The 17,107-nt window shown below is 35.7% G+C and overlaps 1 protein-coding gene across 4 annotated transcripts in view; it reads right to left on the bottom strand.

Annotated features, from left to right (window-relative positions):
- Positions 1-7,564: 7,564 nt before the first annotated feature.
- Positions 7,565-17,107, bottom strand: part of elB (elbow B) — a 94,515-nt gene continuing 84,972 nt past the window's right edge. For all 4 annotated transcript variants that reach the window (XM_036376590.2, XM_036376592.2, XM_036376591.2 and 1 more), the window contains one exon: positions 7,565-9,752. In XM_036376590.2, coding sequence (XP_036232483.2) covers positions 8,169-9,752 — 1,584 coding nt within the window. In that variant the 3' untranslated portion in view covers positions 7,565-8,168. The remainder of the gene's footprint in view (positions 9,753-17,107) is intronic.

Here is a 17,107-nt window from a genome sequence, read left to right as displayed (position 1 = left end):
CCATTGGGCAATTAACCACTAGAATTAGAGTAAAACTGAATATACATACTTGTATATTTTCAGGCCTACTCTGTGTCAGAAGGATCTTGCAACGGGTCATATGCTGGTGGTTGACCAGCGCTTACTGAGCTTACGCGAGGTCCAGCTGTCTGGTATTATGTTGTATGAAAATAATAAAATTCGACGCATACCCAGTCAGATAATCATGGGACGAAATTGATCTTACTTACAAGTTCATAAGCCCTTCGATTTCACCATGAGCAGGCACCGATACGAGTCTTATCACGAAATATGTCGATGCAATTAATAATGAAGCTAAGCACAGCTTGACCAGTCTTTAGCGCATAATAAGCGAGCTCAAGACCAATATTGCTATTTTGTTGTCGAGGAAATACTCACCTCTCTGCTCTCAAAATTGTATTGCTGTAAAAAGTTGGCGCGCTATAAGTAGCTGGTAGAAGAGCTGGAGTAGCTATAATACAAGCAAACTCAAGAGTTTTCTCAGCTGCTGTCCAGAACAGCGTATATCGAAAATGCGTAAAGAGATTTCACGCGATTGCATATCTTTTGCTCCAATATGTTGCCGCCGAAACCGATAACTGGTTAAATAAAATGGATAGAAGGTTATTCACCTATCGGTCAATAATAGACAAGTGAAGCCTTGGTTTTGGTATAATTGAAGTAGTTTGAGTCCGAGCTAAGCTCCTGAGCTTAAAAAGGTTTTGATCAATTATTCTGGATTACTAATTGCAATGCAATATTTACAAACGACCTTAGTATATATAATTCAGTTATAGTTGTACATATGGTATACTTATATAAATTTCAGCACATCTGAATCTTAAGCAGAGATCTTTTATTATATGATGCTCAACATTTTTCAAAAAAGCGTATGGAAAAGCACTCATATATTATATATACTGGTACATATGTATTTATATATAAAATCGCAAAGTTTTGATAATCTCCTCCAAATCTATAAAAACGACGACCCTCTATATTTTCCTGTCAGAAAATGTGGCAATAGATAGTAGTTCGGACTTTGTATACTTCATATCACTTTATTACAATTACATGGTTTGATCCATTGCTTCGCTTTGTAGCCAACGACTTGACACATTCACCGCCAGACGCGCGCTGTCAACTTTCAACAGACAGTGTCAAACTGACTGGTAAACACTCACGTTCGGGTTAGTAGCATTAGGTCATTATTTATCGTGATACAAGCATTAAGAAGCTTAATTTAGCAGGAAGCGCTGACAGGCGACAAAAGTATACATCACTCGATGTCGCTTGGCTAATTCTTGTAACCAAAACAGTGTCGCCGGCAAAGCCACCCAGTGTCTGAACTTTGCAAAAACAAAGGTGCGTAAATTGTTGACACTGTGCGTAGGCGATAACGAACTAATGCAAGAAGCACAACAATCAGCAGGGTTGCATTGTTTGAGAAACTACCCGTGCATTACCTTGCCACAAGTCGCTCGAAACATGTGTATTATCACAAGCACGTTCCAGTCTGGCAAAATGCATTAGCATTGCAACGTTTTGCAAGCTTTTTAAAAAATTGCGTATGTAAAAACATCGAGTTTATGTATTCACGCTCAATGAACTTTTTGATTGACACAAACGTGCAACTGACGCTGTAAAACGCGTAACGAACGCAACAACTCTTGCTTATTAAAATGTCATAAACAGCCATTGCGACAGGCGGCAATTTATTAAATCGTGTGTGCTTGTTGTTGTTAGAGTACGCAAACAGAAATGGTTAAAAAATAAAATAAATGAACGCAAAGCATGAAAAATGTGAAAAAATTATTTTCCGTTACATGCCACATAAAAACAACGCGTCACTATCTTAAAAAACCTGCTGCACTGTGCGACGTTTTGCTTTCAAAACGCTCCTCAATTGAGTGTATCAAAATTTCCTATACAAAATATTATAAAACAAGAAAACTTTATCTTTTAGGATTCAATTCCAAATTTTCTGAAAGTAAAATATATGTTGCTTCACATTATCTTAGGACCTCATGCGGGCCTCAAAGTTGTACCGTATAAAATAAATTTTATATAGCTGTCGTGGAACTGACCGATCAAAATCAAGTTTTTGTATGGAAAACTTTTTTATTTGACAAGAAATGGTACATATTTTTACGAAATTTGATATAGAGCATTGTCCAATGTTATTATTCCGATATTAGGAACAATGTAGTATAAAGCTGCCATTCAAACTGGCCGATCGGAATGAAGATACAGATGTTCATAAAATATTTATAGGTATATCTCATCTTCGAAAAGCAATTCGTTATTAGTGGTCGAATTGATCATATAATTATCGGCGTTTCAGCCAGCTTGATTGTGTCTGAGAGTTTCAAATTTTGGCTGCTTATTATCTTTTCTGTACTAGAAGCTTAAATGTACACTTGTAAACATATTGTCAGTCTATTTTTTCGATTTCCCTTTTTGATGTGCTGAAACGTTTTCCAGACATTTTTTAGTGCAGAGATCTTTCTAATGTTGACATGCTGATCAGAATATAATTATTGGTTATTCTAACTAGAGACAAACATAAAGCAAGTGATGTGATTAAAAATTAGTGGAAACGGTTTTATTTGAAAAATTTATAATAATCATAATGATTCTATGGAATAGTGACCTAACTTTATTTTGATAAATATCCATTCTTGATTTTTAAACCACATTATGCAATAAATAAATAATTAATATCTAAATATATCGCACAGATTTCTTTTGAGTAACTAAGATGTTCCGGCAAGGTATTCCCACAAAATTTTCAAAAATGGTTTCTCAAGACGCGAGTTCCAGCTTTTACTATGAAAATTTAATATTGTCGTGTAAAGTGGTTTCGTATAGCATCGAAATTAAGTGTTGCACTGTATTATCCGTGGTAAAGGGGTTATTCCAGTCTAGAGCACTCACAAAAGACCTAAATTATTCTGGGATTAAGGAAAATAGAAGCATATAATTTATTTGTGTGTATTAAAATATTTTATATCGACATTTTCATACAAAATGACGGCTTTGGGTCAATCTTCGCGATCACCTTGTTCAAGAGGTTCTCAACGGACGATTCTGATTTTAGTAACTTGTGACAGCTGATACAAAATAAAAACGTGAATCTTAATCCACATAAGACGGGCTATTCAAGTACAGACGTTTTTTAACTTCAGAAAAATTATACGCGAAATGGCGCACTTGTAAACAAATAATTATTTTTTTTTAAACTAAAATGAGCAGTAAATTGTTTATAAAAAACTTGCAAAAACAACAACAACAAATGTATATAATTGCCTATATAATGTTACTGTGTAGCTAAAATTGAAATTTCTTAGAATACCTAGTCCGTTTTACAAGGTTTAGCTGACTGACCTGAAAGCTTTGACACTACAACGTATTAGAATATGTCACTTTCTACCAATTGAATAATATTTTTAGTACTCCAAACTTTAAAGTAGTACTCCAAACTTTAAATCAAACAAGAAATAATCGGTGTTTTGATAATCATAAACTTGCACAACACAATAATTCTAAATCGTTAGGCATTTTAAAAAATTTTGTAAAAATTTAAATTTAAAATTTTTTCTATTATATTATAATACAATCACCTTAATTTTTAGATGAAGAGTACGCGTTTAAAAATTTACAACATTATTAAGGGTAGAAAAACTTGTACAACATCTCGATTTAATTAAAGAAACTTAAAAGCTTATTCTACATGCTCATCCTACTGTAATAATTGGAGACACTTTGAAAGCGCAACTTATGTGCGTATTAGTTATTTTGCGTGGAGACCTCACAAATCGCTTGTCACTAATTGCGATTTCAACTTGGTATAGCACCGCCAAGAACCGCGTTTCTCCTCCCCCATTTCCTTCCATTGCATTTCTATGCTTATATGTATGTATGTTAACAGAATTTCTAGCACTTGCTGCCGCTTCACCGTCAACATCGTGGCTGCCACATGACATTTTCGTAATTAGTCAAGCGTATTGCATGCATTTGCTGCACGGTTGCATTAATGTGATTTGCGATGGCGCGATTGTCACGCCCCGCATATGTTGCTGATGGTGTTGCTGATGTGGTTGGTCGCCATGCATTCGCGCATTGCCACTTTGGAACGTTGCTGAGCATTGCAAGTTGTTGATGACTATCGCTATTATTGCTGGCCTATGCTTGGAGTGCGTATCCATACCATACCATACCATAGTTATTGCTACGAAATCTACACATGTTTGTTGTTGTTCGCAATCGGCTAATATTTAATACAAACCATATTTGTTATTCTAATTACATATACTAGGCTGAAAATCAAATATGAAATTGTATTATTTTATTATTCAACAAAATTATCTTCGAGCGTAATACACCGATCATAGCGATCTTACAACTTTTAGATACTATCTATATAGTTGAAAAGCGGTCTCAATCATGGTAATTGCCTTTTCATTGTCGGTGTTTTACTTTCAAAAAGAGCATTTTTTTGAAGTATGAGAACAACAACAATAAGGCACTAAAGACCGCATCCGGAGAACACAGTGCTTGCGTAGCAATTAGATGTCCGGTTTCTACATTTTTGTCATCCTTTTCATTGATTTGTGTTTGATCTCACTAGCAACAAGATCAAGTTACTTCCATATCAGATTGGTTTCGGTGCCTGGTCATAGCGGAATCGCTGAAAACTGCAAAGCTGACGAACGCACAACAAAGGGCATCTTTACCACAATCTAATCAGACTGTGTGGGATCTGGTGTGAGCTCAGTAAGCGTTGGTTAACAACCAGCACCTGTTCGACAGCGAAAATTTACTGGTAGAAGAAAAACCTAAAAAGTCCTAAGAATTATGGTATTTGCTCTGAGCAAGGTTTATATCATCGCAATGATAGGATTACTAACAGGATACTGTCCTATAGATACTTACAGGGTAGGCCGAAAGATTTTGGAGGCCGCAAATTGTATGAGCTGTATGAAGGAAGGTGAGGTATAAACATCCCTTCCACTGTTAAAATTTTACTAAATAAGGTTAAAGCAACTCGATAGTCATACCTTCTACGAACCAGGCAAATTGGCTGGAGTTGATATTAGACGCCATAACAAATTTGTGACATGTTCAAGGCGCTATGTCGATATGTGACGGTGTTTCTAGCTGACCAAGTAAGAGCATTAATGACTTTACCTATACCAATCTGATGGCCTAATGTGAAATTTGATTGATTATAAAACCTTTACCTTTATAAATTTTGCATATATTGTATATTTATGCTATTTCTTAGGGACAAATACAAACATATTGAAAAGAAGACAGTTCTACTCAATTATATTTGAAATAATCAAGATTTCGCTAAAGGATTTTATAAGGAAATAAAATACGGATTGAAACTTGCAACTGTACTCAATTGCCACTGCCATACTGTAGTAATGAACAGGCATGACTGTTATCAATACAACTGACTATTTCAAGTGTATCAAATTCTTCCAATAAATACCCTTTCCATGCAATTTCAATTCAATCCTCCAACGATATAATCTCTGCTCTGAAACCTCAAACGAATATACAGTAGTCAATAAAAGTATTAAAACAGCATATCAGCTACTTAAAACGGATTCGAATTATTCATGAAAAGCCCACTTCTAATCCTTTGTAACGTAAAACCATAATTTTGCAATACTCTCACAGCAGCACTCATATTCGATACTGCCAATTAAGATATTGTAAGCAACCGTTAGGTGAACAAAACATTACACTATCGTAAAAAATATTGGAGCAATATAGACATTTGTTGCCTACCTTCTTTTTCTAGCACTTGCAACGCTACAACACACAACATCATAAATTAGATAAGAATTCGCTTCTGTAAAAAAAAATGACAATAAATTTTGTGGAAAACATTTATGATTTGGTGAATGAACGCATGGTACAAACATTTTTCTTCGTCAACTGAGGTGTAAACTGATGCATTGCGCTATAGATTGGAAGTATATGGCGCTTGTATTATGATATGTATATATGTAGGTATATATAATATACTCGTGTATACGAACACATGTGTACATATGTATGTGTATAAGAATATTCAAGTGGCAAGCTACACTTTTGAAATCGAAGCACGAATTAACGGGCAGGTGGGCAAAAACTTCATTGGTTGGTGTTTCCAATGCATCCACAAAACAACGGTTGTGTGCCAAGCGATTGCAATAAAACAAAACTTCAGCAATTTATGACCTCTGATGGTAGAAAAATATAAAACCTGCAAGAAAACAAGTAGGGAAGAGTTGAGTTCGGTTGTAACAGAACATTTTACACTCTCGTTATTTGTAAAGATCAAAGGCGGGGAAATACTGACAAAAAGTTAATGGATTAAAATCGTATTTGCTATCTTTTTTATTAAAATCAACTTAATTATCAATTCAAATAAGGTATATTACATACGTGATAAAAACTCAAGCAAACAGGCTAAATTATAAATATAAAGTTTATGAGGAAAAAGTCAGTTAGAGGTTCGAAAATCATTAACTTAGAAATATGTGATTTAGACTGAGATCTACATCGATTTCATACATCCATTGGTCATAAAGCTTAGAAAAGCTTTATAGGGTAGCTACGAGAAGCACGTAAACATGGATCCCTGCGCACAACGATATTTAGTACAACAAGATCGCTGATCATCTGGAAGAGAACGGCAACCACCAACCCTGAAGCCCGTTTTCACAGTGGATCCACACACTACTAAAAAAAGAAGTTCGAAAAGAAGAAAAGATGAAAAAGAAACGTTACTGGCCTTCATGCCAAGCAAGTTTTTTCGGGGGAGATACAATCTGAAAGTGTTCAGACAGGTATTTAGCCTTCATAGAGACAAACAGCTTATAGCGTTGTGTAATGGCGCCTACAATCGCCAATTCCGTGTGCCGTTCGCGAGATGCAAATCTGGTCGATGAAGTAATGTCAGTTCTGCGACTTCACAGCGGAAACACCGGAGCTTGATTGCTGTACAAGGAGAAGGTTCCAAGTTATCGGAAATATGTATCAGCTATTAGCTTTGGTCTCCTTAATGCTTTTGTATGGTATGAGTTGATGTGTTCATCTAAAAGGAGAGCGCAAATTTAATCTATCTAATAGATGTGAATTATCCAAAAAAATTAATCTCTATATATAAACATGGACACTAAGTTAACTTTGTTGTTATTACATTTAAGTCCCAAACACGTAGCGCTGTAGAAGACAGAAAACTGGTTGAAAAATATTCTGTCATTATAACCCAATGCGATTCTTAAAACTAGCTTTACGGTGACGAAACGGTTATTAAAGACGAGTTACATGCCCTAAAAATAATTTGTAGTTAAAAGAGTAATGAAATGAAGCAGAAAATTTCACAAACACTGACATCATCAAAATACAAGAGAGGAAGTGGTTAGACCTCTCTTGTATTGAATTCAACTGTATGACTTTGTTATTGCTTCCACCTGTAAATTTATTAACAAAATAGCAGAGCTTAAAATTAAATTCATACTAACCTTAATCTCTTTAAATAATGAAGTATGTGCAGTTTTTTTTTTAATATTTTAATATTTGACGTGGTTTTATTGTTTCTTTGATGATGACTTAATTGAATCTTAAAGTTTATTTGTAATTTTATTACATTTGTGGTTTACACTTTAAAATATACAACAACGCTGCTTTTGCTTACAATTTGATATTTGGATTATACATACATACAATTTATTCTTTATTTATTATTCACTTTGATAAAATTTTTAATTAGTTTAGTTAATAAAATAAATAATTCTTCTTTTGTTTATTGCAAACGCTCTTTACCATTACGATAATTACTTTAATTATTTTATTATAATTTCATGCAGTACAAATATTAGCATGCTTTATTTTATACATATGTACACCTCATATGCATACATATTTATGTACATAACACACGTAGATTAATTTACATCACTAGCACTTTACGCGTCTTATGACTTGCGTCTCTTACATTTACAAAAAATTTCCCCGGAAGTGAGGAATTATCAATATGAGGACATTCAATGTCGAAATTGACTGAAGATATTAAGAATATATGTAGTATTCATTCAGCAAACCCTGGCCACTTATTTCAAATGCGTTCTGTAGACATCGCGCGCTCTACCACTAACAGCCTCCTACTATGGATGGGAGGAACCCATTCGCGACGGTCCGTAGAGAGAATAGGGCGCAAAGTATTGTGCTAGCGCTGGATGTGGTGGCATTGAGAGACCACCCAAAGCGCCGGCCGCAGATGACAGCGGTGGCGGCAGCATGGAGGGTTTACCGTAGGGATGATAGCGTGCGGCAGACAGGGGACTCAATGGTGGCGTAGGGTAGGTGCGCTGAAATAATGGATGCGTTGGTGGTATACCGCCTGCTGCAGCAGCGCTCAGCACTGAATCTGGCAGCGATGCGGTATGTGTACGCAAATGTTGGAACAGTTCATCGGAGGTGCCGAAACGCTTGCCACAGTACGCCGCGTCCGCGCTGATCCAGGAGCAGACGTACGGCATTTGTGAGGCGGCGGCCAGCGCAGCCAGTTGTGCATGATATGATGAAGCTGCCGCTGCGGCGACTGCAGCTGCAGCCGAAGAACCGCCACCGCCCAACGACGCCGCTTTGACGGAGTTGCTTTCACATTGTGGACAACCAGCCGGACATGGTTGGCCGGCGGCTTTGTTGAGAAAATGTGGCGAGGATGGACAGCCGGTACAGTAGGGATCGCGACAGATATTCGGTGTCATCAAAACGGCCGGATCGATGCCCTTCAGGCGAGCATAATTCAAGTAGGGATGCATTGCAGCCGCCTTAAACATTGGATGATGTTGTGACATAAGCGCACTAGCCGTCATTACGTCCATCGGATATGACAAGCCACTCGACGGATTGCCACTCGGATAGCCAGCATAGTAAGCGGTATTGCCTGGTAGCGAACCCGCGCTCGTTGTAGGGACACCTGCAGCCGCGGCTGCAGCATGCAACGCCTTCACATAGTTCGCCTCTTTGGCTGCAGCTATAGCTGAATCCGTAGCAGACTGCAGACGTGATTGGCTGGCAGCAGCTGCCGCAGCCGCAGCGCTAGGACTCATTTGTGCGCTGCTAATACCATGACTTAACGCTGCCGATTCTTTAGAAGATGCGCGTTGCTGTGGACTACTACTATTACTGATGCGTTGCTGCAGATCCATAACTGCGCTAGCGGTACCTATTGGTGAGCTCTTCCGCAAACCATTGATCGCTGGCGAGTCTCGTTGTGAGGTGGCACTTTGGTTTGAGTCACAACGTTGTTGTTGCAGTTGTGCAGCATGCTGCTGGCCATTCAATAACATTATGCCACCGCTGCCATTACTCTTTGGTGTACGCACTCGGCCGCCATTGCCGATGAGATTTAAACTGTTTGTCGACGCACTGGTGCTTAAGTTTGTGGCGCGCTCCGTTTCGGCTTCAAGTCTCTCTCGCATGTGATTGTTGTTGATTAAATTATTATTCGACTCATACGGCTTAAAGCTGGACTTGATGTGTTCGACGGAGCCGGTTGATACGGACGATGATTGACTGCTCACTGGTGAGGACTTATCGCGTCCATCAGCACCGCTTGACTTCAATGTCGATTTGGTAGATTTCTCAATGTTGGCAGCAAGCAGTTTTGGATTGGTTGTATCCGCACCGATTGCGCTGCACGTCTGCGCCAGCAAAGCTAGCGGACTGCTTTTGGCGTCCAGCTGTATAGAAAGAGGAAGAGAGAGAGAAAATAATCACAAATTAATAAATGTAATTATATTTTTTTTGGATTCATATTTTGTGTTTGACTAATATAAGATCTGTGGGTGTACTGGAAGAGGCCAAAATGACTCCAATCGATTTTTTATAGAATCAGGTAACTATTATGCTAGCTTAACAAATTAATTCAAACCAAAGCTTTAAAAAGAATTAGCATATAGTTGTGTATTGTTGAAGGAACAGCTTAAAATATTTCTCAAATATTTTTTTGGAAATGCTGGGATACCATAATTGCTTTTAAGTCCAACTTCGGTTAAGTAGACCCGACTGGCATTTGTGCGATACAACTAAGTGTCTTATTAATCACCGGATCTGCGAGGAAAAATATATGCTACAGTGTGGCCAGAAATATTCGAAATTATGTAGAATATTACAGGTCTTTATGGCGTAACCAAGATCCATGCAGCCCAGATGCATGTTATTTGACAAATATTTTCAATGTTTCAAAATGTTTTCAAAGCACAAAAATATTTGAAATCCCCAAACGAGTTTTAGCAATAATTGGCCCAGGGTGGGAAAAGTTAAGTTAAGATTTCGCCATAAGCAAGTTGCAAGTGACGTAAAAATTAACGACATAAATTCTAAAGATAAACTATATAAAAACGGAAGTAAATCGAGTGCTGTAAGACGTCAACACACTTACACATACACAAGCATATCCACTGAAATATTTATGGGTAAGACATCGTTACCGCGCCAGACTGTAAAAACGATCAAAAGGGGGAACATTTTAATGCGTAATGCATGCGTTTTCGCATCAGATAAGCAAAGAAGCAATAAAGCCGGAAAGTAAATGTCGGAAACTCACTTGTTGTTATGTAGGTATGTATGTGTGAGCATGATTGTACTAACAGCATATAAAAACCACATAAAAATTGCACATTGTGGTTTGTTTAAAGACGGCAACAAAAATGCCATAAAATAAACATGCGAGTACATATACAGGGTGAGCGATTTGAATTGAGTGATTTCAAAATTACATTACTAGTTAATTCCAAATAAGAGTAGAACAATAAAATCGGCTAAGACAACTTCAAACTCTCGAGTAAGTGCTCAACTTCCTTTCATTTGCTTTTGTTGTAAAGGGTGGTACTTGGAGGAACAAAACAAATTTTTCGAGATGATCAATATTTTGACCCCAATGTTGCATCGTATTACGATCATATGGCTCACTGGGATCCATTTTTTCTGTACAGGCGAACTGAACTGTCATAACTGACTTATCAGCAGAATTATTAAATTCACATACTATCGCCATAAGCAGTCTAACAGAGTGGAACCACATGATTCAACAGGCGCCTTTACTGATATTATTCGCGCTTTCACGAGTGCTAGAATATTCATATTGCCGTGGGGAGCTCAAATGTTTCGAAAAATTTGTCAGTAGCGTTCACTATTAACGAAAATGTTGGCACGATCTTCGCTTAAAGTATATCTGGTGTAGAGGAAACCTATAGAACCTTTTTCAATATAAATTATTTACCACCGGTGGAAAAATTTTACTGTTTTCTTCCACTTTGAATTAGGTGAAATTAAAACCAACCAAGTGACCCTTTACTGATCAACACACTCTTCAGAAAAAAAGTCACCAACAAGATGGCCGATAGCGCTGACAAAAGCAATTATCTGCTCGCCCTGAGTTAAGTTTTGCAATATCTGCAGGAATTCGTGTTTTTATAAATAGACAATGTTGACCAAACTATAAGTAAGTGATTTCAATGTTTCACCAACTATTCAGTTCTAACATACAAGTAGATGTGCCCATACAGTTTTAGAGGTAACTTCAGCTAACTATACCTAAAAACATATTTTTTCGTTTCGAATAAAAACACAAAATTATATTGTCTTTACTTTTATGGTAATTATAAATATGTATATTAATATAAATACTTGTTACTTATTATACCTTGAAGAGTGTATATCAAGTTCTTGTATGGAAAACTTTTTTATTTGGCAAGTGTTCAAGGCAGCGTTATAATCTCTTGAAACTGTTCAGATCGAACCAGTATAACATATAGTTGTTACTCAAACTGAACGATCGGAATCAAGCCAACAACTTCATAAACGAATTTTTCTTAGTAAATAAACTTGATTCACTTAGTCGCTGTTTTTATCAAAGTAGCTAGAAAGAACTAACAAAAGATTTTCCATCGGATGCAGTCAGTTGGCCAATTATGTTTTCACATTTAGTTATACATCGAGTTGTTTTAAGAAACGCACCTGATAAGGGTATTATAGCTTTGGTACCGACTTTAAAAACACAGTTTCAAGAAAAACGCGTTTAAAGTTTGAAGTGACTATATAACATAGCTGACTCCGAGCACACAACTTTTCTAGGCTGTAACTCCAAAATTATTACTCGGATCAACTTGATAATTTAGACAAATATTTTAGAGATATTAAAGCATTTATAAGACAATAAAAAATGTTTTTTTTTTTAAGCCGCGAAACCCATGTAATCCCTTAAAGCAATGTATGCAGTAGCTTATTGTGTGATTCGGTAGGAATGTGTTGTACAATTATATCATTAAAATATTCTCCAGACATTTTATTTTCTTATATTGTATATGTAAGTAGTAACAATAGTTCCTTTTTGCACCGAGATGGGTATCATATATGGTATTTAAAGTGAGTAGATTCTATTTAACCAGTCAGCATCTTAAGTGACAGAACGTGACTTTGCTAATCGACATATTTGTATCCTGAAAACGTGGCAAATATAAAATATAAACAAAGGAATATGCGTGCTAGTGAAGTTAAATAGGAGAACTGAATGACAGGACGTACGTACCTTCAATTCAAGTCATTTAGCTAAATGAGTATTGCAATACAACAAATCGTTGCGCAATGAAAAATACACAAGATGACTACAAAAAGTAAAGAGCCCGCTTAATATAAGAATCCGTACGAGTGTGAGGTAAAAGTGAACAGAGTAAGTGAACTCAGTAAGTAATAAGTCAACATAATGTTTATGACTTTAACGTTTTCGGCGAATGCTTTTTATGTCCGTAACTACACACTAATATACAAACTAAACACTAGCGCTTAAAAGAATGGGCTCAAATATTTTATAAACTTCACAAGATGATTTTTGACTCAATGTTTGAATTTTTATTGGTTTTTATTCAATACATTAGAAGACATAACGGTATTTTTTACATTGTGGCTTAACATTTTACCGTTTTTCTCAAATTTGTTTAAAATTTCAGTTTTTATCAAGTAAGCGGTGCCAATAGTGTTCTATTTGGATTTACAAGAATCTGTCGTTATTCTTTTATGACGTCGGTTTCGGAATTAGATTTAGTAATTGTGGAAGCGGCATGCTTTAGATTTTCCAAAAGTCACAAAATTTACCATTTATTGGAACTTATGTAAGCTTCACTTTTTGTCAAGACAAATGAATGGAATTCCTTATAAATTTGTGGTTCTTAAGTGGGTTTTCTGGTTTAGAAGCCCGAATTTTAGGCTCTTTTTCGAACCCGTTAAAAAAAAATATGTTTGCTATAAATTTTTTATGTGTTTTATTGATATTTAAAGAGTCTAAATCATTTATAATATTAAAAAAAAAAGTTCCAGGCCGGCAGAGTGGGGACTGAAGAAAAAGTGGCGCGTTCTGGTGTGCAGAAAATCAGAACTCCCAGTAACTTGAAATGTAAATTGTTGAGTGATCCTTAAAGAGGAAAATGTAGTTATAGCACTACGAGAGGATTTTGGAGAAACTTTTTTTTCGCAAAATGGCGGCTTTTTAAAAATATGTTTCGTTATTTCCCTGTTTTTTTCCGTTCGGAAGATTTAAATATTAAAAAAAATGAGTAATATATAGAAAAGCTCATAGCTATAAAATTTCAAGTAAATCGATGGATTAGAATTTCAGAAAGTATTATAGTTCAGAGAAAAACGAATTTAAAGCTCGCGTCGATCAGCGAGTTGATTTTGTCGGCGCAGTATACAATGAGCTGTAACTCCAAAAATAATTGAAATTTCAAAAAATCTTTTAGGGACATATTCTCAAAGGGTTATACTACAAAACTATGCAAAAAAAAATCGATTTGTTTAAATTTCTAAACCCCTAGAATATCCCCTTAAGGCAATATTCGAAAAATAGCAGACCATTGTCCAAAACGAATTTTTCAAAGAAGAATTGTATTTCGATCGATCAGTTTGTATGTTAAATTAAATTCGCCTATATACAGACAGACAGACGGACTTGGTTAAATCGACTGAGCTCGTCAGGTTGATCATACATGGTAAATTTTAGAGGGTCCCTGAAGTTACTTTCTGGAGGTTAAAAACTTCGTGGCACTTAACATACCATGTTCAGGTATCAAAAAGAGTGAAAGGGTGAGTAACCTCCGCACAAACGTTTTTTAATGCCCTCGATATAGGAATGTTCGCTCATTACGGCTGTCCGAAATACTAGTTACTAATTAAATCACAATTAATATATTTTTATGTTCACAATAGCGAGAGCAATAGAATACACCCTTATATTCGTTTTTTTTCTGTAACTACTCTATTGTTGCACCTATCCTGTTGAAGCGCAGCGTATGGTATGTATCGACAGAGTGTAATGAGAAGCTGTCGCTGCTACTCCTTGCAATTACCGCAATGTGCTGCTCATTGCTCTTATATAATTGCTTACCGTCATCGTCATGCGGTTTACGCAATATTCATTGTCATCTCCGAAAGCTGGTTGTCTTTGTTGTTTCTGTTACGCCTGTGAGATGCGATAAGAATTTATGATTTTGTTAATGTCTTTTTAGTTTCCTTTTTCGCTCCTTTTCGCTTTGGCGATTTTGAATTTCTTGCTTTGTTCACATTTGGTTTTTATTTATATGCTTTATTTATTTATGGTTCGCGTTTTTTGCTTGCGCATTTTTAATGTACCACATTTGTTTGCACATTTGTGCATACTTAGGGATGTGGCATGCAATCTGCAGCAAGCCAGCAGCCACAAAGATAAGATATTTACGAGTGTTCATTGCGTTTCATAAGCTTTCGCGTTGGCAAATCTCATTTGCTGCATATAATTCTTCTTTAATGTCTTTGGTGTTGCAAATTTTGTTTTGTTTTTGCTTTTGCATTTTTATTGCCAACAATTGCTAGAGGCGTAGAATCGCGCGTCTGCCACATTAGCGGTTGTGCCGCTGCCGGTTCTTTGCCACATTGGGTGGCGCGCAATATTATTTTGGCTAATTTATGGCGCTATTATTCTTGCAGAGTGTTGAATGTTGTGGATATTCATAAAAATTTACAAATGTTTGCTTGTTTAAGATTGCGCGCTTATTTGGCCTGCTTTTTAATGCCCCATTTCGACTCATTAGAGTGTGCAAATCAAGTACTCTCCAAGTATTGCACTTTCACTTTTCTTAGAAAAAAAAAAATGTACCTTTGGGTTGTTGGAGACATCATTACTTTTTAGAAAAGTTTGCATTTACAAGTTTTTTACAGTTTCCGTAAACAAAATTTTATGCTCTAGCAATATGTTGCACAAGAGCGAGAGAGAAAAATTCTGTATAAGCATAGCTTACTTTGTTGTTTACCGAATGTATTTGTATTGTTACTCCATACTCTACTTTTCTAAAAATATAGGGTGGACTATGTTTGTGTTTTTCTTAACTTCCTAAAGTAGATATCGATACGTTCAAAGCTTGTTAATGAAAATCGCCTGACCGCAGTCGGTTGCACTTAAGTCATTATTACGCCAATTGTTCTCTCAAATGGTAACTAATTAAGCTCACTTTAGAAACTCAGTGGACTACACCTAATTTTTTTTCCAACATCTAATTTTTTCCACCCTAGTGGTCTTGTATCTTTAAATTTAGAGCATTGAGAGTCGTGGAAGGTATTCCGATCGTACATGATCTACTACTTTGAAAAACTCCTGAAGTTGGGACCTTAGAGCCAGATGACCTGAGATGATGCCTAGAATGTTGAATCACTTAAAAGTACTTGATCTGTCCACCATTAACACTACCCTAAATTACTTTTGTGGTATGCCGTGTGTTGCTAGTGTTCCAAAACCATTATATTAGTAATTAATATTATTTCCTGATATACAATAAATTTTATAGAATCACAAATCTGCGGATTATTGACTGATGCTTGAAACTGTAATGTAAGCCGCGATAAAAATAGCCCATTTTGTTGTGATCATAGGGGTTTTATTGATATATTTAAAGAATAATCAATAATAAGGGGTCAAGTTAAATAAAAATCAATTTGAAATAATAAGTCATATAATAATTCAGCTGCACCGAAGCTATAATACACTTCACAGGTTCATTTTTTATAACATAAAGGTATAAAAATGTCGTTAAATTGATTTTAATCGGTTAATTTGTATAGTAGCTATATGCTATAGCGAACCGATCTGAACAATATGTTCGGAGTTATCTGTGACAAATTTCCTCAAAATAATTTGTGAAATATAAATGTTTTCCAGACAAGCATTTGATTTTTATCGTTGTGAGACAGCCTTATGCTGTAGTGGTCTCATTGCGGTGGTTCCGACAAATGTGCAGCTTCTTGGCGTATGACGTTTGCAAGATTTCAAATCGATTTCCCACAAACTGAAGGACTAGTTCACATATAAACAGACGGCCATAGCTAAATTGATTCAGCTCGTCACGCTGATCATTAATATACAGGGTTGCAAATAATGCATTTAAAAAATAATTTAATTAATATTTGAATTAAATTTTTTTTATTTTGTAATCCCCAATCCGGAATAAAAACAATGTGTTTTAATTCCACATACCGGGTTGAAAAATTAAAAACAAAAATTTTTGATTTTTAATTCTAACGACCTTGTATTAAAAATTAAACGCTAATTCGGGATTAAAAAATTTAAATTTAATTTGTAATCCAAAATTTTTGAATTGAAAATTTGGCAACCCTGTTTAAAATATAATTTATATAGAGTCTCCAATGATTCTTTCTAAAAATTACAATCTCAATAGAGTACGTTAAGTCGTGGCAAACTTAACGTACTCTATTCAGGGTATAAATCGTTTTTTTTTTTTTTTTGTTTAAAGCCATTGAATGAATAGTAGTATAATTCCAGGAGCGTTGTGAAAAACCACCCTTTTAGGAAATTCTTGAGCGAAATTTCAATTTGGAATTAAAATAAATACAAATTATATATTTAATTGAATTGAATATACCATAGAAAAGGTGAATTTAATTAATTTGGTAATTAGTTGTTAAAACCAGCCAAGTGAAAACCAAATTTTTTTTTCTCAGAGAAAAAATTTTTATAAAGCTTTCTGTTTACTTCCAAATATATATTTATGCG

Source organism: Bactrocera oleae, chromosome 3, assembly GCF_042242935.1.
Source record: "Bactrocera oleae isolate idBacOlea1 chromosome 3, idBacOlea1, whole genome shotgun sequence".
NCBI classification, from domain to species: Eukaryota; Metazoa; Arthropoda; class Insecta; order Diptera; family Tephritidae; genus Bactrocera; species Bactrocera oleae.
This window is presented reverse-complemented; position numbering and strand designations above follow the sequence as displayed.